Source organism: Apiospora marii, assembly GCF_038362585.1.
Source record: "Apiospora marii strain CBS 49790 chromosome Unknown utg000002l_segment0_segment0, whole genome shotgun sequence".
Classification (NCBI taxonomy): Eukaryota; Fungi; Ascomycota; class Sordariomycetes; order Amphisphaeriales; family Apiosporaceae; genus Apiospora; species Apiospora marii.
In genome coordinates, this window is record NW_027117373.1 from 2,294,602 (window position 1) to 2,320,500 (window position 25,899).

Below are 25,899 nucleotides of genomic sequence, written 5' to 3' on the forward strand. Positions count from 1 at the left end.
AATGCACGCCGCTCTACTTTTATATCGTCCACTTATATATACTGCGGAATCTGTCACTCTACTTTCGTAGTACAGCTCAATTGCTCGGCGGCACAATATGTTACAAATAGCCAAAAGTAATCAAGAATACACATATACTTGTCTCAATCGAACGGGTAGAAAGTCGCTTCAATGCATGGTGCCATTAAATTTCATCATTTGAACAATTAAACCAAACTACACATGGCTCTCCTCAATGGAACTGGTCCTCCGTCACGCCCTTGCCCATGGCGCTCGTGCTCGAGATGCCGCCCGTGACCATCTTGAGCAGCTCGTCCGAGTAGTTGGCGCCACTCCACTTCTGGTGCTTGACCACGTCGACCCCGTTCTCCATCTCGGGCTCCTGGACGCGCTCGCCGTACGCGCGCATGCCCTGCGCCGCGTACGCCTTGGCGAACTGGTTGCTGATGAGCGCCGTCGTGTGCAGGCCCGCCAGCGTGATGAACTGCCAGCAGTAGCCCAGCGTCGCCAGGCGCTGGATGTACGTCTCCTGCTCCTCGCGCGGCATCGCCGTCTTCCAGTTGAAGGAGGGGGAGAGGTTGTAGGCCAGTCTGTGGTTATGTCAGTTTCGGATAGAAGTACGAGGACAATAGGAAATATAGAACTTACTTCTGCTCGGGCCAAACGGCATGCACGCCCGCCGCGAACTCCTCGGCCTGCTTGAAGTCGGGCAGCTTGCTCTCCATCCAGATGGCGTCGGCGTAGGGCGCGTAGGCCACCGCGCGGTTGATGGCGCAGTCGCAGCCGCCCTTGAGGCGGTAGTAGCCCTCGCGGGTGCGGGGGCTGTCCCAGTCGAAGTGGACGTTGACGCCGGTGATGCCGTGGGCGATGGCGCGGGCCTCGCTGTTGCTCTTGCCCTTGGACTCGGCCAGGTAGCGAGCGATCAGGTCCTTCTTGTCGGCGTAGCTGCCGGCGTTGATGGTGTCGACGACGGCCTCGTCGAAGCGCTTGAGCCCGGCCTCCTTCAACCAGGAGTCCTCGATGGCCTGAAGCTGCTCGCCGTTCTTGCCGGCGCGCTCTGCGGCCACCATAAGGTCGTTCAGGGGCTGCTGGGACGGGTTGGTCGCGCCAATGATGAAGGCGTGGTCGCGCGGGTCGATGGTGGTAGTGATCAGGGTCGCAGCTTCGGCATCGGTGCGGGCCACGGCCAGCAAATCAGTGCCCATGATATCGGCCTGTGCCCGGATGGCGACCAACCGGTTGATGTGCTCGCTGATGGGCACCAGCACCTTGCCGGCCATGTGCCCACACTTCTTGGTGCCCGGGGCCTGGTCCTCAATGTGGATACCCGCGGCCCCGGATTCGATGAAGAGCTTGGTCAGCTTCATGACGGCCGTCAGACCGCCGTGACCCGTGTCGGCGTCGGCAACGATGGGGCGGAGGTAGTCGATGTTGGCCATGTTGGCGCGGGCGGCCTTTGGGGCGCTGACGCGCTCGTTCCGCTGTTTTCGGTCGTGGAACATCTGGGCCATGAACAAGTGCTTCACCTTGTTCGGTACTGTGGTCTGTTTGCGATGTTTGTCAGCCATGTTTTGTGCCCACTACATGGATATTGCCGTCGATAGGGAAAAGCTTACGTAGGGGTAATCAGCCAGATCTGGACCGGGCTCGTCAGATGACGATGCGGTTGAGGATGATTGCCAGCCAGAAACGTAGACGGTATCCAGGTACTGTGCCATCTGCGTGACCATGGTGGGTTCTAAGCAGCCGTAGGTATAACTAGCATCGCGGGCCTTGTCCTTGTTAGCACACAATGGAGCATGTTATATCATTGGTGGCATGGTATGCTCACCTTGTAGCGTCCCTCTAATATCTTCCAGAGCTTCTTGGACTGGACATTGCTCGGGTACTCAACCTTCAGGTGGCCCCTTTTCGACACAATTTGCTCGGCTGTGAATGGTCTCTTGGTGTATCTCCATCTCGAGTCTGACCACCACTTCTGGACTTCCTCGACCTCCTTCTGGAACAGATCATCTTCGATATTGGGGTCAACCGCGTTGTTGATCATGTTGTTGTACGCCATGATGGGCAATTGTGTGTCTATGAGTATCCAATGGATGGAATTAGGGTGCTTGGAAGTGCTTCTTCTTCTTCTTCTTCTGTATCTTCTGGTCCGGCTAGGGATGCAATGATGTAGTAGTATACTCTGGAGTGGATATACAAGCTATGTTAAGCTAGCGTGGAGGGGTGTGATAGAGGATGGATATCTGGAGCAGAGGGAAAAGGAAAGCAGGTGAAGTCTATATATATCAGACAGAAACACGAAAGACGTACGGAAAGAGTTTCACAATATATGCAGTTATATGGCTCCCCTTGCTGTCACGGCATGGCGCATGCTCGGCCAAGATCCGAGTGAGCGTCGGGAAGGGTCGGTCGAGCGGCTACCGGAAGGTACCTGCGAGTACAGTTGCATTGTTTCCCAAGGGCCAAGGGCCGCATCGCCTCGGCGTCTGTCACAGAGTCGCAGCTGGGTGCCGGGGCTTTGCTTGGTCGCGGGCGCGAGTCTGGGGAATGGAAGTGGACGGATTCGGCCCAAAGGGGGGTTAGTCAGACGTGCAGAGTTGCCGTCATTGGCCCAAATGCCGAGCGCAAACTTACATGCTGGCACGCTAAGTCCCTAGCTGGGCAATTCATCAACCAAACCGCGCCCCGCATTGGCTTTTTGGCATTTGATAGTAGCCATGACGCAGTTATGGACTGACGGCTTTCGTCTTTCTTATGGGCATATGGACCAGACATAATCGTAATCCTCGCCGGCATAGTAGTAGCAGATTTTATTCCATTAAGAAACTTGCAAATTGGATATACTCATATCTACCTAGTTTAGAATATGTTTACACGACATGCACAAACCTCAAATTGTAAACACCCTTGGTTAGCTCTTACTTCAAATCAGTGGTAGGTGCTTGGAGCCTCCCATCACGCCCGCCGGTCTCGTGTGTGGCTTGGCCCCAACCCCATCATCCTGACATGTGAAGGTTTAGGTTAGGTAGTCGTCAAACACCAATTGCCAATTGCTTGGTGCTACTTGGTTGTACTTGTAGCTTCGAGTTGCGATTCAGCAGAAATGTCAGCAGATTGTGTTTCAAGCATCCAATTTAGAGCCTCGGCTTTTGGTATTATTTTTTGGAGAAGGCCTGCCGGATGACTTCTTCTGCAGGAAACTGACCGATTATGTGTCACATGCGCCTGTTACGTCTGCCCAGAGGGCAAATACTCCCCTACACGTATCTCATCTACTAGCATTGGATCACCCTTTTAAACAGCTTCAGAAGGTCCTCTTGAGTCAAGTACGAAGCCTCAAACAAGGGTTATTTGTCTGCGTACCTGTGGATGTTCCCCAAAGTCTCGAATAATGAGATAAAAAAGCAGTCGAGCAACAAGTCCTCGAGTGTGATTCGACCAAAGCTTACTTGCCTATAGGTAGGTACTGTATGGGTCAAGTGCGGCGGCACGCACTGGTGTACACCCTTCTCGATCTTCTCCGGCGTGCCCTCCCCCGAACAAGGTCCCACCACCGTCAGTTAAAGGGCTCTTGCATGTACACCACGGAAAAGCACTAGTTGGGTGCTTTGTTGACATTCGACAACCAAGGCACCATTTTCTTTCGAGTACATCACACTGGCGTTTGGCTTCAGCTGTTGCAAGGGTAAAATCCACAGTCACAGGAGAAACTGTCGGTTGCAGACTGTAGATGCTTGGTTCTGTGTGCCCTTTAATCCTGTTCATTGTTTATAATAGTTACCGAGTTTTCTATACCAGGTCCGAGAGAATCTTTTCCTCCTTCATCTGTTGAGCCTTTTCGTACGAGTCCCAAGGGGTCAGGGTGCCCAGCGCTCGCTTCATCTCGGTGTTGACGAACCCAAGGCCGTAGACGTAGCTAGCGTTGACCCATCCAAATCTGTCAAGATATTAGCAATCATGTATAGGTAAAATGTCACAGGATATACATACCCTTCCTTGGCAACACCCTTGAAGTCCGATCCTTGGTTTCCGTACTCCGCATCAACCCTGTGCGGGTCGACCGGACGTGTCACGTCGTATTTCTCCACGACCACGCCGTTGAAGTCGAAGAAAGCCTTTGTGACCATGAATAGCCATCGGTATGCCAATCGCTGAGCCAGGTCTTGGTAACCGTACCGGTAGAGACCGGTCCAAGCCAGCATCTGCTGTGGCGCCCAGCCGTAGGGGTAATCCCACTGTCGGTTAGGCCTTTCCAGGCTGACAGCGCCACGAGACTCTTCTGTACCCGAGAGAAGGCCTCCGTACGCCTCGAATTTGGGCACGGCGTTCTTGACGACCTTGGCAGCCCTATCAGGATCGGGCACACCTGCCCAGAGAGGCCAGAACGTTGTACACGTTTCATACGTGCACTGTTCCTGCTTGTGTGTATCGTAGTCAAAGTACATGCCCTTCTCGTCGTTCCACAGGTACTTGTGGATGGCAGCACGGCGTCTCTTCCATCTGCGGTCCCAGATGGCCGACGTCTCGACCTGGCCAGGCTTCATCGTCCCATCACACCATTCGGCCGGGATTTCAAGCTTGTCCCCAAATACTTGGCGGATGATGCGAGCAATATCCATCTCGTACTTGTAGATCAACGAGTTCAAGTCAACCGTGGCAAGATCAGCGCATACACGCTCGAGACGGTAAGATGTATCGTGACCAGACTCGCGAACCGCTCGATCATGAAGGAAGTAGTCATCAAGTTCTGGCTCCGAGACTTCCTCGTGGTTGTAGGCACGGACGAACTCCTTGAACGTCATGTTGTGCTTCTTTGCGTAGGGCTCCAAGATGTGAACGAAATGGGAAGCCTCGGTCTCCGGGGGAACACCGCGTCCCTCAGGGCGATATCGTGAAAGACCAGTCTTGGGGTCCAACCGCGGTTCCGACATCCATACGCAGTAGTATTCCTTGATTGCAGCCAAGAAGGCAGTGCGAAGGAACTCCGTGGCGCCGGGCTCGTGCTTGATCTTCTCGTACACCCGAAGAGTCATGTCGGTCAGGAAAGGCGGCTGGGAGCGGCAGAGATAATATGAGCGAGTAGCGTTCAGGATCTTGCCATAGTGCCGGATGCAGAAACAGAAGTTCTGCACCATAGACTTCGCAAGATGTACCTTGTCGTTAACCAGCAAACCAAGAGACTCCATGTAGCTGTCCCAGCCGTACAACTCGTTGAAGCGACCTCCTGGGACAACGAAGGGCAGACCGCGCAAGGTCTTCTCTCCAGTCTTGGGGTCATTGTAGTCTTCCATGGCCACTGCGAGCAGACCGGGCTTGTCGTTCATGTGTACCACATGATCAGGTGTGATCTTCGCCGGAAGCTCAACGACATCCAATCGCATCTCGGGGCGGTCACGTGCCACCTTTTGATAGAACTCCAATTGCGCAGGGGCTCCGGGTGGAACATAGATTCTCGGGCGAGGGTCGTCTGTCCAATCTTTAGGATCCTTGGCCGCGATCTCAACTGTGGATGCGTCGATCCGGCGAGTCAAGCGTTCCCAGAATTGATCCCTAATGAGCCGTGAAAGTCGGTTCACGGGGTTCTCGTTCAATCTTCCGATATCGAGGATAACCTGTTTACGCCCAAACTCCTTGGCCATATATAATTCTTGCAAGAGGTTCGAAAGCATGTAGGTGCCGCGAATATCGAAACGGTTATGTCCTCCAGAAGCGGCTGTTCGCAGTGAGATGACTTTCGGGCCAGAGTCTTCGATTGTGATTTGCATGTTGTTGTCGGTATCTTCCTGGGCCTGTAAACTCTCGAGAGTATGGTCGACATCGACAAGGAATTGGCGTTGATGAGGCCTGCTGGACTCGTCTGAAGATCACAAATTAGCAACATAGCTACATTAAGTTCCATGGTTCAAATGTATCGTACCGTGGCTACCTCTTCGGTGAGGCTCTACCAAGCCTAAGCGTTCCATTTGCTGCTCCAAGCCATTCTATTTCCCCATTAGATTCAACGTCTCTATGCCTCATATGCCAACGGCGGCAGGGAAAGACTTACTTGAGAGTATGTGCGAGCTCTTGCATGGTGTCGGCCGGAATCCCGTGCTTCGGTGGAATAGTATGTTTTAGCATCCTCGTAAACGGACGCTTCGTCGATAGAGCTGAAGCTGCCGTCCTGGCGGCGCTGTCGGACGGGCGGCGCCGCCGGAAGCGGCATCAGCAAGTCGTCTTTCGTGGGAGGGGCCATTCGTGCGGTCGGGCGTGATGGCGAAGGAAGTTAGGAAGCGGCGGTCGGGCGCCTAAAGTTGATGTTGCGAGCTTCGGACCTGGATCGGAGCTGCTTGTGTTTTGGGGAATAAAGTAAAGGGCGGCGTAAAGACCAGCGCACTCTCGGTCTTATTGGGTAAAATGGCACGACCGGAATTAAAAGACAGGGTCCGCGCTGTAGCCAAAGCAGAAATGCGGTCTGAGATCGGAATCTCTCCGAAGGATGGTGCAGGCCAGCGAAACAGTACTTTTTGGTAGTCGTCGTGGAATCCAAACGTCGAGGTTCGAGACAAAGAAAGCTGACCGCCACCCCACGTCGAAGGAGGGGCACTTGATCAGGGCGGATGTAAGAATCTTGAGACAAGGCAACGTAAGATAAGAAGGAGCTAGAAGGTATGCAGGTGGCTCAATATACTCGGGGTAACTCAAAAAGAGGTGTTTACGGAGATAGGATTCTCAAAGATTGGTCAGAGAGAAAGACTATCTATATTTCACGATAGATTGCAGGATGGGTGTAATGAGGGGTTGGCGAGTGATAGGTTTTGCAACGCTCATTGGGATTTTGAAGTATTCTTTTCTCTGCCCACGATCGATGAAGGATGATATCATCGCAGTACATACACTGAGTAGCGAATTCACCATCGCTGCCACCACTAGCACAGGGACCTCCACTAAATGACGCTAGCAGTGGGTTCTGCTGTTTGCTCGAGGCTTGGAGGTAGGGAAATCGGAAATCTCCCACCTTGTTTGGTCACAATCGTGCTCGTTTTACCTGCTATGTGCTGCCCCTGGTGCTGCGTCTCTCCCTGCTGTTGCGCAGGGGAGTGAGGCCGTACAGTAGAAGCCTGGACCTGGCTGGTGGGATAGAGCCCATTGGTTTGGTTGGGTTTGGTGCACGCAAAATCCAATCACCGACCAAACACAATATTACCTGGCTGCTGCTATCCGGCCAAGTTCGGTTGCCTGCCATTAACTTTGGCAACGCGAAACAGCCGTCACAAGGCCCCATCCATCTCAGATCAAGCTTTGTTGATGTTATTTGCCGGTATGGATGTGATTTTTTTGGCGTCCGATTGCTAATAAAATTTCCCATCCGTGGTGGTCACACTGGAACCCTGACAGCTGAAGCTACGCCTGCGCAATGACAAGGTGTAACCCCACCAAAAAAACGTCGCACCAATGGCATCCGTCATGCTGTACATGAGCACACCCTCAAGTACCGAGACTTGCAATCGACTGGCCTAGAGTTATCGTGCGGCTTAAATCAGGCACATGCTACCCAAGATCGCTTCGCTTCCCTAGCTGTGCTCCCGTAGCGACCTTGCCATGCCAAGCAACGTGCGACGTGACGAGGTCAGCGGGTGGCTACGAAATCGCCCAGCACACTGCAGGGCTTATAGAGGTGCTTGAGGCGGCTATTCGATCTTGCTGGCCGCCCCGGGTAGCCCGTCTGCACAAGACACCATGTCACACGTACTGCGTACATGGCCAGCGGTTCTGTCGTTGTTATGCCTTGGGCTACACGATAGGGGGCGTCGGAGACTTTGAGGCCAGCCTTGATACTCTGTTGGAGATCACGCAACCTATACGCCAGTGTTTTTATACCTGTATATGGTCCATATTTGAACAGAGATCCGTCAACAATCCTCTATCAGCCCAACTGCCCAATCATATGAAGGTAAGCGATGAACACGGTTCTTACGGGAGTCGCCTTTATCAGGATGGCATATATGAACTACTGCTCGGGGGGGAATGCCATTGATTTAAAAGATATACCATCCCCGCAAGCAGTCTTGCTGTCGAACATGGAGTAGTTGTATCAGTTCAGCCAAGACGAGAGACGGAGGTTATACCGTTGCCATGGTAGTGGCAAGTCCCTTCCAGTGAAATTCATCATATATTAGCAGCTGTCCACTGGTGATCCGGCAGTGATCAAAATAGAGACAAGGCAGAATCCCTGCAACATATTGTTGCATACGTAAATCTCAATATAAAGAGGAAGGCACCGCCTACCGAAACGGATGTTCGAAAGCTCCGGCGCCTCGAGTACTGCGAATAATTCGTCTGCCATTTCCGCCGCTCAACCTCCGCAGAGTGAATACAGAACGCAGGAGTAGAACCACCACCACGAACATGTCCCAGAGTAAGCCTCGAGGTATGCCACCTGAGCTCCTACCTACCACCTTGGTCGCTATCTGACTGGACACGCAACCTCGAAGAGGGGTACAGCAGTTTTACCTGGCCTAGAATTTTCCGTCCAGCCCAAAGCAATTCTCACCAGAATCTCGAGTTAGAATTGACCCATGATCATCTTCCTTGGCTGGCTATCAAGTCACGGGAGGAGTGTTCCAAGCAACGTTCCCAACGATTCGGAAAAGAGTTGCAGTCCCGTTTAGTCTCCCGTCCGCACTGGATAAGATGAAGCTCGGTCTAGAAGTATACTACTTCTATTCCGGTAAAAAGATGTGTCAGTTATAGAACATTCTTGTTAGACTTGTAAATCATTCTGATTCGATCTGTAAACATATGAACCACATAATGTGATGCAATAATGCAATGATATAATGGTCCAGTCTTTTAAGAAGGTTGATAAGGGCCATAGTCCCCCGGGGTTCTGCCCAAGCATTGTCTGCTAAACCCATTTTCTACATATGTAGGTGCGTTAGTATATGCCGGTTCCGGTTCCCTTCGCGAGTTACACCACCATCCCTCCGGCAAGAGGGGGATCCGGACGGCATGAGCAAAAAGCCGAGTAAAACCGCTCCTTTCCAAGGAGAAAGGAACAGCGAAAAAGAATCAGCCGAAGCTGTGTGAACCGACCCAGACGGGATTCGAACCCGCAATCTTCAGAGGAATAGAGATCGGTGAACCGAAATCTGACGCGATACCATTTCGCCACCAGGCCGTGTTGTTGGTTGCCCAATCGATGAAGAGAAAGTACTTTATTTGAGTATATTTTCATGCAGTTTTGTGGGATATCCACTTCCTGCAAGAATCTTGGTTGCAGTGGCCGGCAAAGGCCGCTAGCTTCCGCTAGCGCCCCTCTAAAACTCACGCGCCAGATCTTGGAGAGACAGGCCTAGCCAGGTTCATTTATGGACCATGTATTCATCACCGTACTTATGGTGCTGTCTTCATCTACCGTACCATTACCGGAAGCATGCAGTGTTTGTGCAGTGATTCAAGCTCCGAGGAGAGGTTCCTCGGGGAGAAGCCAAGTGGGCGAAGCGACGAGGAACCCGGTGCCTGGTGCTTGACTCGCAACGGCCGGTCGAGCCGATCTGAACCAATTGATCATTTGTGGATAGCAGTTCGCAGAGTCTGACTCGGTGGGCAGCAAACGGGCAAGACCCCGCACCGCCGCGCCCAATCCATATGACCTATCGTTCTGGCAAGCTAACAATGAGAACACTGCAGAGACTTTTGTACTCGGCGAGAAACTGGAGAACCCATTGAGGGCTGGATCTGTCCTACGGACCTACGGCTCTGTCGGGAAGCAACTTTGTGCGCACCCGACCAACCAGCCCATGCCATGCGGCGTGTCCCAGCACAATGGCGCTCACAAGTCGTGCCATGGCGTTCATCCTGCAGCAATAGCTGCCACAACATGCAATGCACCTTGCCAATAATCACCAAAGTATGTATTATATCTTACAAGCAGCAACGATAAGGGAATCCTGGCACCGCGTCATCGACACCACCAACTAAGACGAATTCTTCCAATCCTTGTATCGACGTAAGAATCGATGACTTGAACTGCAGGACTTGATCAAGTCTACCGAAGCAGGCCCGGGATTTGGGCAGTCTAACAGCAACAGCCGGCGCTGAGCGGGAGAAATTTCGATGGGAAATCTCTGAACTTGGTGTTTGGAGTGGATGCAAGGGAGGCCCCAAGGCCCTTAGTTGGTGTGCGGGCTCAGGTCCGGATCCTCTTTGCTCTTTGTGGGTAGTAGCAAGACGCCTCCAGAGCCCAGCTGGATGCGCAATTCTCATTGGAATGCGCCTCGGCAGTTTCGAGGCTATTGTAGCACTATCCACCGCTATCAAGGTCGCGCCTCTTTAATTTGCTAAACCGGTCTCGACCCATTCCGCGATCCGGCAGCTCGGCGCTCCCAGCGGCCTGAGCGGACCTCGGGGCTGATGAAGATAAACTTTGCTACCACGCAACATCGTCTGGATTCAATCGCCCGATCCTGGGTGTTCATCCCAGGTGGTGAAAACCCCCCCGAACTCTTTCCCAGTAGGACGGCACTAGCCAGGATCCAGGAACCGCCGGAACCCAACTAACAAACCTGTAAACACTCATACGAAACCTTCAACATGTCTACGCACTGCAGAGAAAAGACCCCAATACCAAGACAGAGATGGGAGTCGACTACCAAGTGCAAGCAATCGCTTAACTGTAGACAGGAGCTTATCTTTCCTCGAAAAAAGGCCTCGACCCCGACGTTGAAAACAAGAAACAAGACCAGGAGAAAAAACGAAACCTCGTATTCGTCGGCTGATAGGTTATGTGAGATGCGTTGGCTGGCACACCTGCCTGCCCAGACCAAACGTCTCGTTAGATCCGCCACCAATGGACAAACTCGAGTGGGAAAAGCAAAAATCGAGTACCAGCCGGGTCGCCTCGAGTCTTGGTGGCAGCTGGTTTCAGGCCGTGCTGTCATTTCTCGTTCAGTCCGAGGCTTTTCTTTTCTCTTTTAGCGACCACCTCACCGGCGGCCGCTATCTACATGCCGCTATTTTTAGCCCCTCGTGGACCAAAGTCTCAGGAGACTGGACAATGGCACTCGCCCTTATCAAGTATTGTTGGGCCTGCCCACTCTCTCTCTAGATCGGATTGGACCGGCGCCTGTATGTAAGTACTACCTGGCATGCACTCGACGTCGTATTCCCGCTGTGGTGGTGTATTCCCCTCCCTAGGTCGGTATGGGCCGAGTCCCGGTCCACCTAAGCTTCTTCGCTTAGCGGTACACCGTCCGCTCGTTCGGTGCAAGACGGCCTGCCAGACTTTTCATGTCGATCTCCCAACGGGTACTCAGTATAGTGAGTAGGCTACCATTTCCTGCTGATGCCTGTGCAATGGGACGAGGGAATGCGCTGAGCTGAGCAGAAGCAAAGAACAGCCGGAATGGTGGCTACAATCCGGGTCGAGAATTATCGCTGCACCACCTTTTCAGGTGTGCCAATATATGGCATATCACCCCTGGTCTAAACTCGATAAACGTAACAGGGGGGCCGGCGACTATTCATGTAGCGCATCTGCAGGGCTGCCTCGTAATTTACACAATCGGTGGTGGTTGGCTCGGCCGATTACCACGTACAGACATCTCGCCCGTCTACCATAACCAAAGAAAGTCGAGGGGCAAGATGCAGCCGCTCCAGACTAGACCAATTCTCCCGACTGTTTACCCATACCTGCCTGGAACGTACATGCCATACACCTGCATGTCAGATCAGGTGGAGTCGCCCAGATAACCCAACCCGTCCATTAAGAGAAAAAAAAAGTGACCGTTCATGGTGGTCAGGCCCTTTAATGGAGGCCAGGCTTCTGTGACTTATGGTAACCAGTGTCTAGACAACGACCGGTGCCCCAAATAGCTATCCACACACATGCCCAGCAGACTATACTGCGGCTGGACCTGTACCGGAGTCATGGCGCTCTAGAGACCCGCGCTACGGTTAGAACGAACATATCTCATCATCATTGTGGTTCCCGTTCCTGAGGCTAGCTTGCGGTACCTGTCGAGGCTATTTCCTCTCTTCCCTCCCTCCCCTGGACTCGACTTTCACTTTTCCATTTCTCTCCCACTTGGGAAATCATCTTCGACGGGTAGGAGGTCAGTCACTCGCTACGCTTCACCACTCCTGTCAAGATGGGGATCAAGTCGTATTTTGCCCCCGGGCAAAAGAAGGAAGACGAGAAGACGGGCCACGACAAGAAGCCTCCAGGCACGGTCGATCTCAAGACATTACCGCCGGCCAAGCTCGGATCAGCCCAAGGAGCACCCGCCCCGACCCCGATGTCTGGTCTCACCACGCCCAAGAGCCCGTACGGCTCTCGCCCCGGTTCGCTCTATTCGAACCACCGGGCGTCCTACTTCCCGCAAGGTGACTTCCGCAACAATGCCGACAACCTGGCCGACGTCAAGGCCGACGTTATGTGCAGTTGGCTGTACCAGTCGCAGTTGGAGAGGCAGTTCGCCACCGGCATGCTCCCAGGAGAAGGTGTGGTTCTGAAGAAGGGCAAGAACAACTTCGCCTGCTGCCCGCCCCAGCTCCGCGATATAAGAAACGGTCTTTACGAGTCGGCCATGGAGCTGAACGTGAGGGTAAGTTACAGTCTCTCCGCTTTGCTTAGGGGCAGTTGACTCATATATATCTTGTAGTGTGCCATGACTGTGAACACCCGAGTCATTGGCGTGATCCTCAATTCTCGGAGGACGACCTACGATTACATCCCCATTTCAGATCACCTCCAACTGCAGGTGCTCCCGTCTATGCGTGAGCTTCCTAGATGCCAAAAGCACCACTTTGCAGCCTTCATCCAGGACCAGCAGATTCTTGTGGTCTGGGATGATGAGCCGAAGAAGGTGCTGGCGCGTGCTGATCACCTCGAGCGCCAGCTGATGAAGATGATTTGGGGTACCGGGGAAGAGGAGGACATCGAGCCGGACGAGAAGGATGAGAAGAACCCTGTCGAGGTCGGCGTCTCAGCAGTCGATCTCGAAGCCGCTCTCGACGATGAAGCAAGACGGGTCAAGCTCCTGAACCCTTTCCAGGTCGCACTTACCCTGGCGCTGTGCTTGTCGTGTATCGGCATCGGATACCGGGCCCTGGCCTACGAGATCGCCGTGGATAACTATTACATCCGCCTCCTCATCCTCCTCTACGTCCCCGTTGCAGTGGTCATCTCCTTGTTCTTCTTCGGCGCCATCATCGGCGGCTTCTTCCAGATCTTCGGGCCCATCTCGCAGGTCGACAAGAACTCCATAAACTACTCTGGCAAGGCTCCCAAGCGCCTGAACCGCAACTTCCACAACATCCCGCACGTCACCATCCAGATGCCCGTCTACAAGGAAGGCCTGAATGCCGTCATCAAGCCCACCGTGCAGTCTGTCAAGCAGGCCATCTCGACATTTGAAATGCAAGGTGGCTCTGCCAACATCTTCATCAACGATGATGGTATGCAGCTCATCTCCGAAGAAGATGCGGCGGCACGACGAGAGTTCTACGAGGAAAATAACATCGGCTGGGTCTCCCGACCGAAGCACAACCCTACTCCCGAGGATGGCTCGGCGCCGTTCCTGCGTCGCGGCAAGTTCAAGAAGGCCTCCAACATGAACTACGCCATGATGGTCAGCAACCGCGTGGAGGACAAGCTGATGCACGTCGCTCGAGGATCACACTGGAGCCAGGTCGACGAGACCGCCGCCTACCAGAAGTGTCTCGACGAAGTCATGGAAGAAGACGACAACCGCACATGGGCCGAAGGTAACATTCGAATCGGCGACTACATCCTCATCATCGACTCCGACACCCGTGTACCTGATGACTGTCTCCTTGACGCCGTGAGCGAGATGGAACAGTCGCCCGAAGTGGCTATCCTGCAGTATACGTCTGGTGTGATGCGCGTCACCTCGTCCTTCTTCGAAGGCGGCGTGACCTGGTTCACCAACCTGATTTACTCGGCTATTACCTTTGTCGTGGCGAACGGTGATGCGTGCCCCTTTGTCGGCCACAATGCCGTCCTTCGCTGGTCTGCCATCCAGGATGCCGCCTCCTACTTCGACGAAGACGGCTACGAGAAGTTCTGGTCCGAGTCTCACGTGTCCGAGGATTTCGACATGTCGCTGCGGCTTCAGTGTGCCGGATACACCATGCGGTTCGGAGCCTACACGGGTGCCGGCTTCGAGGAAGGTGTCTCCTTGACCGTTTACGACGAACTGGCTCGATGGGAAAAGTACGCCTACGGTTGCAACGAGTTGGTCTTCCATCCTCTCAAGTACTGGATCACCCGCGGACCCATTACCCCCTTGTTCCGGAAGTTCCTTGGCTCCAACATCCACTTCCCCAAGAAGATTACCATCTGCGCTTACATCGGCACTTACTACGCTATCGGTGCTGCCTGGGTGATGACCCTCGTGAACTACTTCCTTACCGGCTGGTTCTTTGGTCTGTACGACAAGTGGTATCTCGATTCGTTCGCCATTTTCATCTCTCTTGTTGTCGTCTTCTCGTGTTTCGGAAACGTTTCCCTGGCTGTCTTGCGATACCGTCTTAACCAGAAGTCTCTTCTTTCAGCCTGTAAGTGTTGTTCACCATGTCTTGTTGTTTCCCCGCGACTTCTGCTGACATCCTACTTCTCCCAACGCAGTGTTTGAGAACTTCAAATGGCTTCCTCTCATGGTCATCTTCCTGGGCGGCATCTCGCTGCACGTCTCGCAGGCGCTGCTCTCCCACTTCTTCTCCATCGACATGACGTGGGGTGCCACGGCCAAGGAGTTCGAGGAGGTCAACTTCGTCGAGGAGATCCCGCGGCTGCTCAAGCGGTTCAAGGGCACCTTCTTCTTCTGCTTCGTGATGACGGCGCTCCTCATCTGCGCCTACTGGGTCTTCCCCTTCAACTGGCAGATCAGGCATTTCGCCTCCATCTTCCCCATGGCCAACCTCATCGTCTGCCATTTCTTGTTGCCTGTCGCCTTGAACCCGGCGCTCATGGTCTTCAACTGGTAAAGACGGAAAGGGGGTGTCTGGGTGTAGCTAAGAGAGAGGGAGAAGCAAAAAGCGATATTATGGCAAGGAGCACACTCTTCTAATATCATCCGGTAATGAAGTACATAAAGTATTATAATGTTTAACTGGGTCGCACGGTGTTTATGGGTAGAAATGGGCATACATAGATGTGAACTTATTTTCTGGGCAGATGGGGTATATGTTATCGTACGTGTTATACGCTGGTGGAAACTGGAGGGTTATACAGACACGGACAGGTAGAGCTGTGTTGCGCAGGCTTCTTCATCAGTCTTTCCCGTCTTTCGACCTACCTATTTCAAGCAGGTACTCAATCATTTAACGCTTTGAGTGGCATTCTTTACAAAACAAATGAGGGTACATCCGTTCTACTGGTCATGTGATAGGAACTGACCTTTTTACTATGCTGTATCCCCCTGTGCTGTATTACTCAAGGTCTACAAATCTATAGTGAGGTCTCGGCATTGGCAGCACGTTTCCTTCCCCTCCCCCCACATCTGCAGGTGGGCGCAGCGGAAGATCAGCACCGATCAGCTAGTGCTACCTACTTCACATACTTACGTACTTGCAAGGAGGGGCAAACTTCTGAGCCGTCGGCAGCCTCGAAAACAAGCATTGATCAATCCCGTTTCGAGTCTGTTGCCCCATAGTGTAACTCTGCCATGTGTCACCTGGAAGGACGGAGCATACCCTGAATAGCCCCGTTTCGATGTGGTGATTTCCTAAAGAAGAGAAGAGAATAAAGAAAGGGCACATGTCGTTGTCTGTTCCGCTCTTCTAGTTGTTGATATTCTTTGCATGCGCCACGACGACCGGACCCCTCCACCACCATGGCTATCTTCGTGGACCTGGACGAAGAGGACGAGCCGACGAGCCCCGAGAACCACCTGAGCCGCAATGGCTTCCATGAACTCCCCGTCACCGCGACGGGGCCGAAGCAATGGTCCCGTGGTCGGGACGGCGACAATGGCAGCAGCAGCGCCGCCATCGAGGGCGGCAACCCCACCACCTCTACTTCTATACCGTCCCAGCAGCCCCCGCCTATGACACCGACGCCGGCCACCTCTTTCAGGAATGGAATGACGGAGGCTCTCGGATGCTATCCGTAGGCTTCTTCCCTCCTCTTCTCTCCTCTTCATGCTGCCCTGAGCAATGCGCCTCACCCGGGACGTGCATTCTATTATACACAAGTCACCAGATCCTGCCACTCCACTCCCAAGATGCTTGGGGGTAGGAAACATAAAGAAACGACTCGAAGAGATATTCAGACAAACGCAAAAACTGGTTTTCAAAGGGGCCGTCTATTGAAGAAGCTAACTGACCAATGGCAACTCTTTGCCTCTCGCAGTATCGCCGTGGCCGTCGCGTCGCTGCTCGACCTGAACGCGCTGGATAACCTGTCGCGGACCTGTCGGTGCGTGCGGCAGGGCCTGCTGCAGTACCGCAGCTCCCTCGTCACCCACACGCTCCACTGCGTCAACGAGGACGTCGTCATCAACCCCGAGAACACGTTCAACTACCGCGCGCGCGCCGGCAACTGGTTCTACATGCAGGAGATGGGCGGCGACCGGTACTGCGGCAAGAGCGGGAGCTGCGCGCGGGACATGGTGGCCGAGTGCCGGCGGTGCGCCAAGGTGGTTTGTCGGGTACGGTTCTCTCCCTCTCTCTCCCCCTTTCTTTTGCCCCCTTTCACTTGACGTACAGGAAGAACTTGTACCAGGAAGACAGGAAATTCGAAGAGGGGTGTTAAAGGGGAAGTCTTGATGTTTTAAAATGACTGTACTCATACGAGAAAACAACTTCAGAACTGCGCCATCAAGCCGCCAGCTCCAATCGTGCTACGGGATCGACACCGACGCTTGTGTATCCCTTGCACCAAAGCACCGCTCGGCAGTCTCGCGAAACCGGCGTTACTGCCTGACACGCCCCTCGATGCGGATCTCATGAAGAACGCGATTTGCACGTGCCAGAGTGACGGTGTCTGGCTGTGCCACCCATGTGGACGGAGTATCCGCGGTACTGATCACGATTACCAGTCGTACGTCAGAAATTCCCTTCCCTGAAGAGGTGAAAGGGTGTAGCTTTTCATTCGCCACAACTTCTGAATGTCGAGAAAAGCTAACGGGTGTGGTTTGTATAGCATCTGGCGTTGGCGCAACCAATACGGTGAGGTCTTGGGCGGTCTGGGGACCGGCATCGGTGACGGGGACCGTGGTGTGATCTGCGGCCGGGACTGGGAGTGCGTGGCCGCAAAAGAGCGCGAGCAGGAAACGGACTGCGACGCTGATGACGCGCGCGAGCGGTCCCACTGCAATACGCCCCTGCCGTGGATAGCCACGGTGACGCCCACCTCCACCACGGTATCCTCTCTGCCCTCGTCGTCGTCAGGGGCAGTACTCCGCCCGCCCTCCTCCGCCTCCACTTCAAGCAGCTCGGGCGGCGGCGGCGGCGATGGAGGAGGAGCAGCCGCGCAGCAACAGCAGCAACATCAATACTCTTCCTCCCCGCTGGGGCCCGGCTACGTGCGCCACGAAATCGAGGGCATCGGCGGCGTGGTCAAGACCAAGCGCCTGACCATGGTGAAAGTCGGCGCCTGCGTCCCCGAGTGGGAGGACGAGAAGAACCGCGGCGAGATCCTCGGCCGCGAGGTCAAGGGCATCGCCCGGAGCTGGTGCGGCTGGTGCTGGCGGGTCATCCCCGGCAAACTGGACGTCGAGAGCGCGGCAGAGGCGCGACGCTTGAAGTCTGGCAAGGAGATCTCGGGGGAGATCCCCCTTCGCTAGGTTTTGTAAAGGGGGTTTGTGCATAAGGTGTACAGATCGATCACATTTACATATAGTGAGGGCTCAAGAATCATTGGAGTAAATTATGTAGTCATACATCGCGGATACGTTTGCCAGGCAATGGAAAGGCTTGGCGGGTGCGGTATGGGTTGGTTGTGCAGTGGACTGGTTGTCATAATAACGTTTGCTACATTGAAGTTGCACACCTCAGCTTTCTAAGCGAAAGGCAGAGCAAAAATGAAAACACAGGGATTTGGCGAAAGGGACTGGGCATAACCCCCTCGCCACTGGAAAGTACGAATGGACGTCGCCTGTCGTTTGGATGTAATAGGATATACATAGAGCCAGGGATGCATAGTACCAAGGTATAATAAACCATCATCCAGAAACATTTATACAAATAACAGCCCAGGATCAAGACGTCATGCATGTTGTTGATTATCTGTTTATACAAGGTTTATCTGCTCTGATGTACATATTGTGGTAGCTGGCGGTAGAAGGGGGAGATTCGATTGAACGAGTTGGCCCCTGTCTCCGTCTTTCTATGTCGTGATGCTGCCTCCAACGCCATGGACTTGGCTATGCCAGATGCTTGTGGGGTCAGTGTACGTTGGCCCGCATACCCTTTTCCGTATCGGGTTTGCAGGCTTCTTCATACCGTCACCCTGCTGTTTCCGCTGATGTACAATGGTCGTCTCCCTGCTCGTACAGTTCGATCGTGTCCCGAAGTATCGAGACTCATAGTTCTCTCTATAAACCTCGTCCTCCTAGGCTGGACCTTGACTCATGCCGCTCCTCGAGCATGCAACTGCCTGTGAGCCCCCCGGGGTAACGCGGTCGAGCCGGGTTAGCAAAGCAGCCCTCAGCCCACGATGCGGCTAATATTGTCCAAGCCGAGACTGCGGCTACACTATATTTCGCTCCGCAGCAGTAAGGTGCGTCTCTTCTTGCGGTCCTCGCGGGCTTGTGTCCTGATGGGTCCCCAGCGTGCCTTGATGGCCTCTTTCCGCTCCCGCTCCTTCGCCTGGTGTTGGGCGCTGGCCTTGCAGCAGATCATGACGAACAGCTTCGAGCACTCAAACTTCTCGGCCAGCCGCACCACGCTCCACTTCATGGGGTCGGCCGCCCGCAGCGCCCGCATCTCCGCCACCTGCTCCCGGGTTACGTTGAACTTGGGCTCTGGCACCTGGTGCTTCTCCTCCAGCGCGGGGATCTCCGGTGTTGTCGTCGAAGAGGCGGCGGCTGTGGAGGGGAGGCCGGTCGAGCCACGCAGCAGGCTCGAGAGCTGCGCTTGCCGCCGCGGGTCCGAGGGCGGCAGGAATTTGAAGGGCGTGTGGTAGACGCTCGGCGCGGCGCTCGGGGGGTTGTAGGTGATGTGGTCGGCCTCGGCGGCGGAGACGAGGAAGGACGGGTGCGGCGGGAGCTTCAGGGCCTTCTTGGTGCGCCGGGTCGAGGACTGGAGGCGCGTTTGGCCGGCGCGGCTGCAGCTGCCGAGCAGCGTCGTCAATGGACGCAGGGCTGGTCGGGCTTCCATCTTTATTTGTTATGATTTGCGTGTCTCCCGGGGCGGAGTCGGATCGGAATTGGGCGCGCCAGCAGGGACGCTCTGCAAATGTTGAAGGGAGCTGGAAAGACCGGACCAAAATCTTGGTGGAAAACGGAAGATTGATTGCAGACTAGGTGCAACCGAGGCGTGCCGAATTGATGTCTTCGCTGGTGTTGATCTTACAGCCGCCTGTCTCTGGTTTGATTGATGCCTCCCGAAAGCTTCCACACAGAGTCTCGCAGGCTGGGCGTTCGCTGGCGATAGCTTCAATTCGTTCGAGGTTTCCCGGGTGGTGGAATTGAAATTTCCACGGAGCTTTGACGGCCCGGCCAGCAGGCTCGGTGGGCGGTGGCACGTGCCCCAGCGCAAACCTTAGCTCCCCCTCCTTGCCAGCTCCTGCCAAATGGAGTTGCTGGCACCCGTTTTCATTGGCTGGCGCTTACATAATATCGCATCCCGAAGTATGCATAGGGACCTTGTGAGTGTGGGTCGACGGTTGCTACTTTCAGTACTGCCAGCCTTTGGTTGCCGTACATATGCACCTGAAGAGCCCCTGTTGTTGTTTCCCAGTCTGTCGGTATCGTCTGTCAGTATCCTCTATATAGACTCGGTGCTCATAGCTTCAGATGGGTCGAGTGCGTCTGAGCATAGACGTGGTCTCCCCACTGGGGAACACATCTTTTTATCATGGGTATCCGTGCTGGTGAGAAAGAATCCATATCAAAGACATCGATATTACTGCGATATCAATCTTTGTTTTCTCGTAATTTGTAGCAAGTTGCGTTGTCACCATCACCGGCACTGAATCTTTGATGGCCATAATATCAAATATCGCCCAAAGCATATAGAAAGAAAATTCGTGCCCCTTCTTGTAAAGATTGACGGGGGCCAGGTCGATATTTGGTCTACCGGCAGACAAGTGTGTATACTAGTGAAAAGACATCATCAAGTGTTACTATAATCGTGACTATGATGTAGAGTCGATTCACTCCAATTATCTACCAATTGATATAGATCTTTGGCATTGCCTTGCTACATGAACCCAAGCCACATGTTTGTCATCCTGATCTTGATCGTCTGGCGTGGTGTCCGGACAACATTATGCCCTTGCTCCTCCCATTAATTGTAAGTAATTTTATTATACGAATTGTTATGCATTATCAATACTGAGGAAGATGTGTGCCATGATGAGGAAACACATGGTGTATCTTATGCGTGAAGCCAATTCTGCCGTGTCCCACGTAAATCCCTTCTTGGCGACGATAGCCATTGAGTGGCCGTAATATCTGCGCCCATGAAACTTGCTCTGCTGGGAAGTCACATACCGCTTCCATTGAATGAGGCCGGTTGCAAAGAACTGGACTCTCCGCAAAACAATATTTTCTCAACTTCGAATGTATAACCCCGAACAAGCAGCCTCAATGGGCTATCTGCAATGACCGAGAGTCTTCATGAGTTTCCCCTCTGAGGCTACTGGCAGGCCATCTAGCATACAAGCACGAAACGACTATTGAAGGAACACAGGTCTCCGGTCTTTCGGTTCTACTTATCTATAATCAGTAAGTACTTGCTGGTCCTTATACGTACCACTGAGCCTCCAGCAAGGCACGACGCCGGCTAGGGGTCGGAAGCATTTGTAGTGTATCTGCACAACAAGGTGCTCCCTACGACATGGGCTCTCAACCGCAGCGAGATTTGCCATGTGATTGATCTTATAGTTGGTCGATGATCTTGTTATAGTGAGCAATAGTTAAGTCCTCCCCGGAGCCAAATCTGCCACGGGACGCTGTCGCGAGAATTTGACAACAAAAATCCACACTTAAGAAAACATTGCAATGTCTGCATTAATTGGTATTATATAAGACTTTCAATCCCCGCACCTGAGACACACGTCTTTTTGGAGTAATATTCTTCGATAGGTTACATATGTATGGGCATAGCCAATCGAGATTCCGGTCGGATGTGGCAGGACTCATGACCAACCCGTATCGTACGCTCAACAGCGCCGAGCCCGGTATCACACGAAGAAGAGAAGGAAAAGGCGATTTGCCAGATTTACGTAGATCTTGTTTCTGCCACGAGAGCAAGAAGAGAATGGCAAGGTTATGACTCAGAGCCGGCGATGCCCCATGATCGTAAGGCAAGTATACCACATTGACTGTTCAAGCCTCCGATGGCTGAAAATATGCCTTGGGGTGGTTTCTGAAAATAAACGCCCCACTGGCCCATCCTCGATCAAGGACCCTAGGGCAATGTTGAGCGGGTTTCGTTTTTGGTCGAGACTCCGTGGAAAAGGAACCCCTCTTTCCCAGCGATCTTCCATTGCTGATGCCTGTGACGTACCCCCTTGTCCAAATCTCGGTGGATTGCGTTAGACGTGCCAATCTTCATGTGCGAAAAATGTGCTCGCCTGAACCAATCCGGACATGTACATATGGCAGGCAGCTAGGCATCGTACATTGTAGCTCAGCCTACAAGTTGGGTAAGTTATAAGATCGCAGGTGATGTGGTGCAACTCAGTAGTGGTTACATGTAAGTACATCGAATTGACGTTAATGGCGTTGTCAGTCAGCAGGTGCTTCAGTGGCATGGATCTATTTCGGGCTCTTCGATACCTAAATTGCCTTTCGCATTTCAATGGAAATGAATAAGCAGAAATCGGTTCAATACCCAGCAGGCGTGTGTGCCTGATCGTAGTACAGTAGTAGTACATGGAAGGGTACCTTAATCAACCTGATACCTGTCAGTGCTTCTCCCCCCTTTTGATGCCCGCAGGGCCAGTGAAACATGTTGATGACGAGTTTTGGTGTTCAGCTCTTCGATGTGATCAATGCCTGACGGGGTGACGGGCAAGCATCAATTAGAGTTTCAGTGGATGTTGGCATCGATTTGTGATCCTGCTTTTGTTTCCTTCGGCGGGTCCGCCGTTGATCTTCAGGGTATTCCGCTCCGCCTTGCGTACCTCTTATTAGTGGTCATGGCTGCATGCTCACCATTCACGACACTTCTACAGATGTGACTGGACGGATGCGCAAGTCATTGGTAATCCCGACGGCAGGGGGCGGCAGTGCAGCAGATGGGGATAGATAGGCATGCATCAATTGCAGGAACAGGCAGTTCTTGTTCTGCAGGCGGCACGGGCAAGGCAGTTAGCCAAGCTTTCCCTTCGTGGCTGATGTCGCTGTAGGCCGAGAGGATGGGGCAGAGATCATTCCACTTGCTTTTCCCCATGATCCCTATCAAATAACCTGCCACTCTCAATCTTGGGTACTGCAATGAAAAGCGCCTGGCAGTTGGCAGGGCTATGCAAGCTGTTGCGACGCCTGTTTGAGGCAACACCGACAACGAGATTAATTGCAATGCATTGACTTATGCTATGCGAGGGGCTCGGTGGGTGGTGGTCGTTAACGAGAAGCTGTGTCGTCCAGTCATGAGTTCAGGACGGAGGAGACCCTCTTTCCAGCCCAACCGTGTTCCTTGATTCTGCCGCCGAGTGTGGCCAACAACCTTCAAGCCTTGGGGAAAATGACCTTGGAAAACGGCCGCTCCCTTCTATCTTTGTCCGACTGGAAGAGGCAAGAGGATGGATTGATTGAGAAATGGGGTCTTGTTAAGTATGTATTGTACTCCCTGATCTACCCAACCCATACTTGGTACGATCGCGAAACACCCTGTTCAGCCATGCTGGCATGTACATAGGTGTTGCTGTTCTGCACATACGTCAGTCAGGCAAGCAAGCGCAGTGTGTTGCAGGCCACACCTTTCAAGTATATAGCACCTGGCGATCCCAAGATCTGCCGGCCACTCAGAAGTGTTAGCCTATATATCGATTTGCAATTGTCTAACCGACTCCCATAACCGTCTTTGCTTATCCCGTCAGATCAGCAATTTTATCATTTCCAATTATTGTTTGACGATTACCAAGTCGATTATTCCGCAAAGCAAAATCGATCCCAACATCGCCTAGAACACCGGACAAGTAATCCTCCGCAGGAGTCTCCAAAGCTAAATCCTGCGAACAACAGACAAACAATCACATTATTGTGTTGGGACTGTCGCAAGCTCCTACACAGCACAGACTCTGCTTCTATCGTCACCAGGAGCAACTGCCAACAAAGTCTTCTCGTGATCTCTGCTTTTTCCCTTCTCGACTACTGGTTGTTGTTTATTTTCTGGGCACCCCGGCCAGTCAAATCAGTCTGTGGGCATTGATCTGGGTGATTGTGTCTGTACCTGCGCCTTCTCGGCAAGGAAGGGACTCGACGAAAGTGGCTTGAGGAACCGCCTGCATTATTGCGTCTTCATCCCGCATTGCAGCGCATTAGTCACTAGAAAACCCGCCGTGCTTCTTTTGCTCGTTTGCCAGCTTGGCTGCTTTTGTTTTTTTTTTTTGGTCTGAGGCAGGCTGAGCGAGCGGTTACTTTTCAGCCCAATCTCTCCAATCGCAAGTTGGCACTCCATCTGGGTTGGTTGCAAGCTCCAGTAAGTGAGGTCTCCCTCCAATATTATGATCCTTTCCGCTCTTGAAACACAAACCACCCCGACAGATTGTCTCATTCTCCTCCTCCTGAGTCCTGCCTGCCTGCCGGTCACCAACTCGGCCGCCCTCGTGATTGATCCCGTCCTTTATCCTGTCGCCTTCTCGTCCTTAATCTCGCGTTCGGGGCTGGGTGCCAGAAACAGACCTCGTGGTCCGCAAGCATTGCTTACTCGTGCGCCGATGCCCTTTCCCTGCTACACCCGCTCTAGGCGTTTCTTCCTGCTTCCCCCACAATTGGCCGTTTCCCTGATAGTGGGACGACCGTCACCCTCTCCCTCCGCCTTGTTTTTCGCTACAACACCCCACTGATCGAGGTCGCCTGTCGCCTGAGCTGCCCGCGCCGTCCCTTTATTATCTCGAGCTTACTAACTGTAGCTCCGCGCTATAGTTCCCTACTACTGTCCCTAAACACCCTTGAATTGGAAACTGTCACGATTACGAATACCCTCCAACTCAAACCTACAATCCACCATGAGTCTTGCTCCAGCACCCGAAATACAGAAGAGCCCTGTCCAGGGCTCAATGGCCCCTCCAACTCTCAACGAACCGGGTGCCCAACGCGACTCGGCCAAGAGCGAACCCGCCACCAAGAAGAAGCGAAGTCTCTTTGGGTTCGGCAAGAAGAAGACGGACGACAAGGCAACTGCTGATACCAAGGCGGCTTCGAAAGCAGAGGCAAGCCTCCCAAGTCCTCCACCCGGCGGGGATCTGTCCTCGGCTCGGTCGGCGACCACATCTCCTATTCCAATGGATGCATCGCACAGAGCACCCTCTTCCCCCGGCCGGGGCATGTCCTCGTCTTCCCGGTTATCCTCGCCTGCGACATCTCAGATCTTCGAGCGGGACGTACAAGAGAGCTCGGTCGCCATGCCAAACTCACCGGCCATTCCCTCGCATATTCAAGTGGAGAATCACATTCCCCCCGCGCTTGATGCGACCTCGGAAGCCATCACAGATGATCACCTTAACCCCGACAGTGTCGAGATTGTCACACACGCCTCGCATCAGCCTGCTGCCGTCGCCGTAACAGGAACAGGCCCTTACGAGACGCAGAGCACTTCTTGGGTTGACGAGTTGCAGTCATTGGCTGAGAAGGACGAGGCAGCCTCCAATTACGGGTCTCTGGACTCTACCGACATACGCCGCCTGAGTTTTATCTCTTTCGCAGATGTCGTGCAGGCAGAGCAGGGAGGCAACAACGTAGCCGCTAGTAGCCGAGAGTCGATGCGAATTCCTGGTCTGACCTCTCTTTCGTCGGCCGGAATCAACCGCTCCCCTCGCCCATCAGATCCCCCATTTCTTCCCATGCCGAGACGTCACCGCCTACCAGCAAATCCGGCTCGATCAAGGGGCTGGATATGTCACCGAGCAGAAAGCCTCTGAGCAGTCCTTCATCTGGTGCCCATACTCTCGGTGCCTCAACGAGTACCGATCTGAATATCGAGACCATGTCCCAGGCTTTGAGGCGTACTGGTAGCACGGACTTGAGCAATGCCCGCAGTCCCCCCATCAGCCCCATTGATGGTCCATCCCGTTAGATACGGGCACGTTCATACGGGAGTCCTTCGCTGAGTCCTGGATCCTGGAGAGGAAGTCTTACGGCGTTGTAACGTCATTGGACATTGAGATTTGGCTCTGGGTTCTTAAACGTTACGGACTACGGCTTGCTCGCGTTTGCGAGGTTCTTGGAAGTACTTGCATCATGGTTATCTGCCATTTCGATAGCGGAAGGCGGGAGAAGAGGGTGCAGTTATTGGTGTGGGCAAGGGTGGGCATCCCACGGCCCATTGGTAGAATCATGAATACCTCTGGACGGCTGAAGTCTGACGATTTTGGGACTGGGAATATACTCTTGCACCAAGCCAGCCATGCCGTGGGGGCCTTCTGGCGTTTTTCTATTCATACACGCGTTTACGTGACCAGGGGAGACAGGGAGAGCGACGGGAGAAAGACGACCTAGGGAATGGTCTTGTCTGGTTGGCTTCAGTTTTTCTTTTTCGAATATATTCCCCATTGAG

At 53.4% G+C, this 25,899-nt stretch overlaps 6 protein-coding genes across 6 annotated transcripts; 3 read left to right on the forward strand and 3 right to left on the reverse strand.

The window, feature by feature from the left end:
* Positions 1–232: 232 nt before the first annotated feature.
* Positions 233–2,062, reverse strand: PG985_002396 (isocitrate lyase protein; the record flags this gene model as incomplete). The annotated part of the gene is made up of 4 exons (XM_066822165.1): positions 233–590; positions 649–1,544; positions 1,617–1,772; positions 1,832–2,062. The coding sequence occupies 4 exons, from the start codon at positions 2,060–2,062 to the stop codon at positions 233–235; spliced, it is 1,641 nt and encodes a 546-aa protein (XP_066689597.1).
* Positions 2,063–3,792: 1,730 nt separating this feature from the next.
* Positions 3,793–6,238, reverse strand: PG985_002397 (neutral trehalase; the record flags this gene model as incomplete). The annotated part of the gene is made up of 4 exons (XM_066822166.1): positions 3,793–3,940; positions 3,994–5,860; positions 5,921–5,984; positions 6,050–6,238. 4 exons carry the CDS (start codon positions 6,236–6,238, stop codon positions 3,793–3,795), a joined length of 2,268 nt encoding a protein of 755 aa, XP_066689598.1.
* A 5,896-nt stretch (positions 6,239–12,134) lies between these two features.
* PG985_002398 (Glucans biosynthesis glucosyltransferase H) lies at positions 12,135–14,994 on the forward strand (the record flags this gene model as incomplete). Its single annotated transcript, XM_066822167.1, has 3 exons — positions 12,135–12,590; positions 12,648–14,565; positions 14,636–14,994. The coding sequence occupies 3 exons, from the start codon at positions 12,135–12,137 to the stop codon at positions 14,992–14,994; spliced, it is 2,733 nt and encodes a 910-aa protein (XP_066689599.1).
* An 848-nt stretch (positions 14,995–15,842) lies between these two features.
* Positions 15,843–17,795, forward strand: PG985_002399 (uncharacterized protein; the record flags this gene model as incomplete). Its single annotated transcript, XM_066822168.1, has 4 exons — positions 15,843–16,117; positions 16,307–16,649; positions 16,818–17,050; positions 17,153–17,795. 4 exons carry the CDS (start codon positions 15,843–15,845, stop codon positions 17,793–17,795), a joined length of 1,494 nt encoding a protein of 497 aa, XP_066689600.1.
* Positions 17,796–18,705: 910 nt separating this feature from the next.
* Positions 18,706–19,329, reverse strand: PG985_002400 (mitochondrial 54S ribosomal protein mL58; the record flags this gene model as incomplete). The annotated part of the gene is made up of 1 exon (XM_066822169.1): positions 18,706–19,329. The coding sequence occupies one exon, from the start codon at positions 19,327–19,329 to the stop codon at positions 18,706–18,708; it is 624 nt and encodes a 207-aa protein (XP_066689601.1).
* A 5,023-nt stretch (positions 19,330–24,352) lies between these two features.
* PG985_002401 (uncharacterized protein) lies at positions 24,353–25,264 on the forward strand (the record flags this gene model as incomplete). Its single annotated transcript, XM_066822170.1, has 1 exon — positions 24,353–25,264. The coding sequence occupies one exon, from the start codon at positions 24,353–24,355 to the stop codon at positions 25,262–25,264; it is 912 nt and encodes a 303-aa protein (XP_066689602.1).
* Positions 25,265–25,899: the final 635 nt, after the last annotated feature.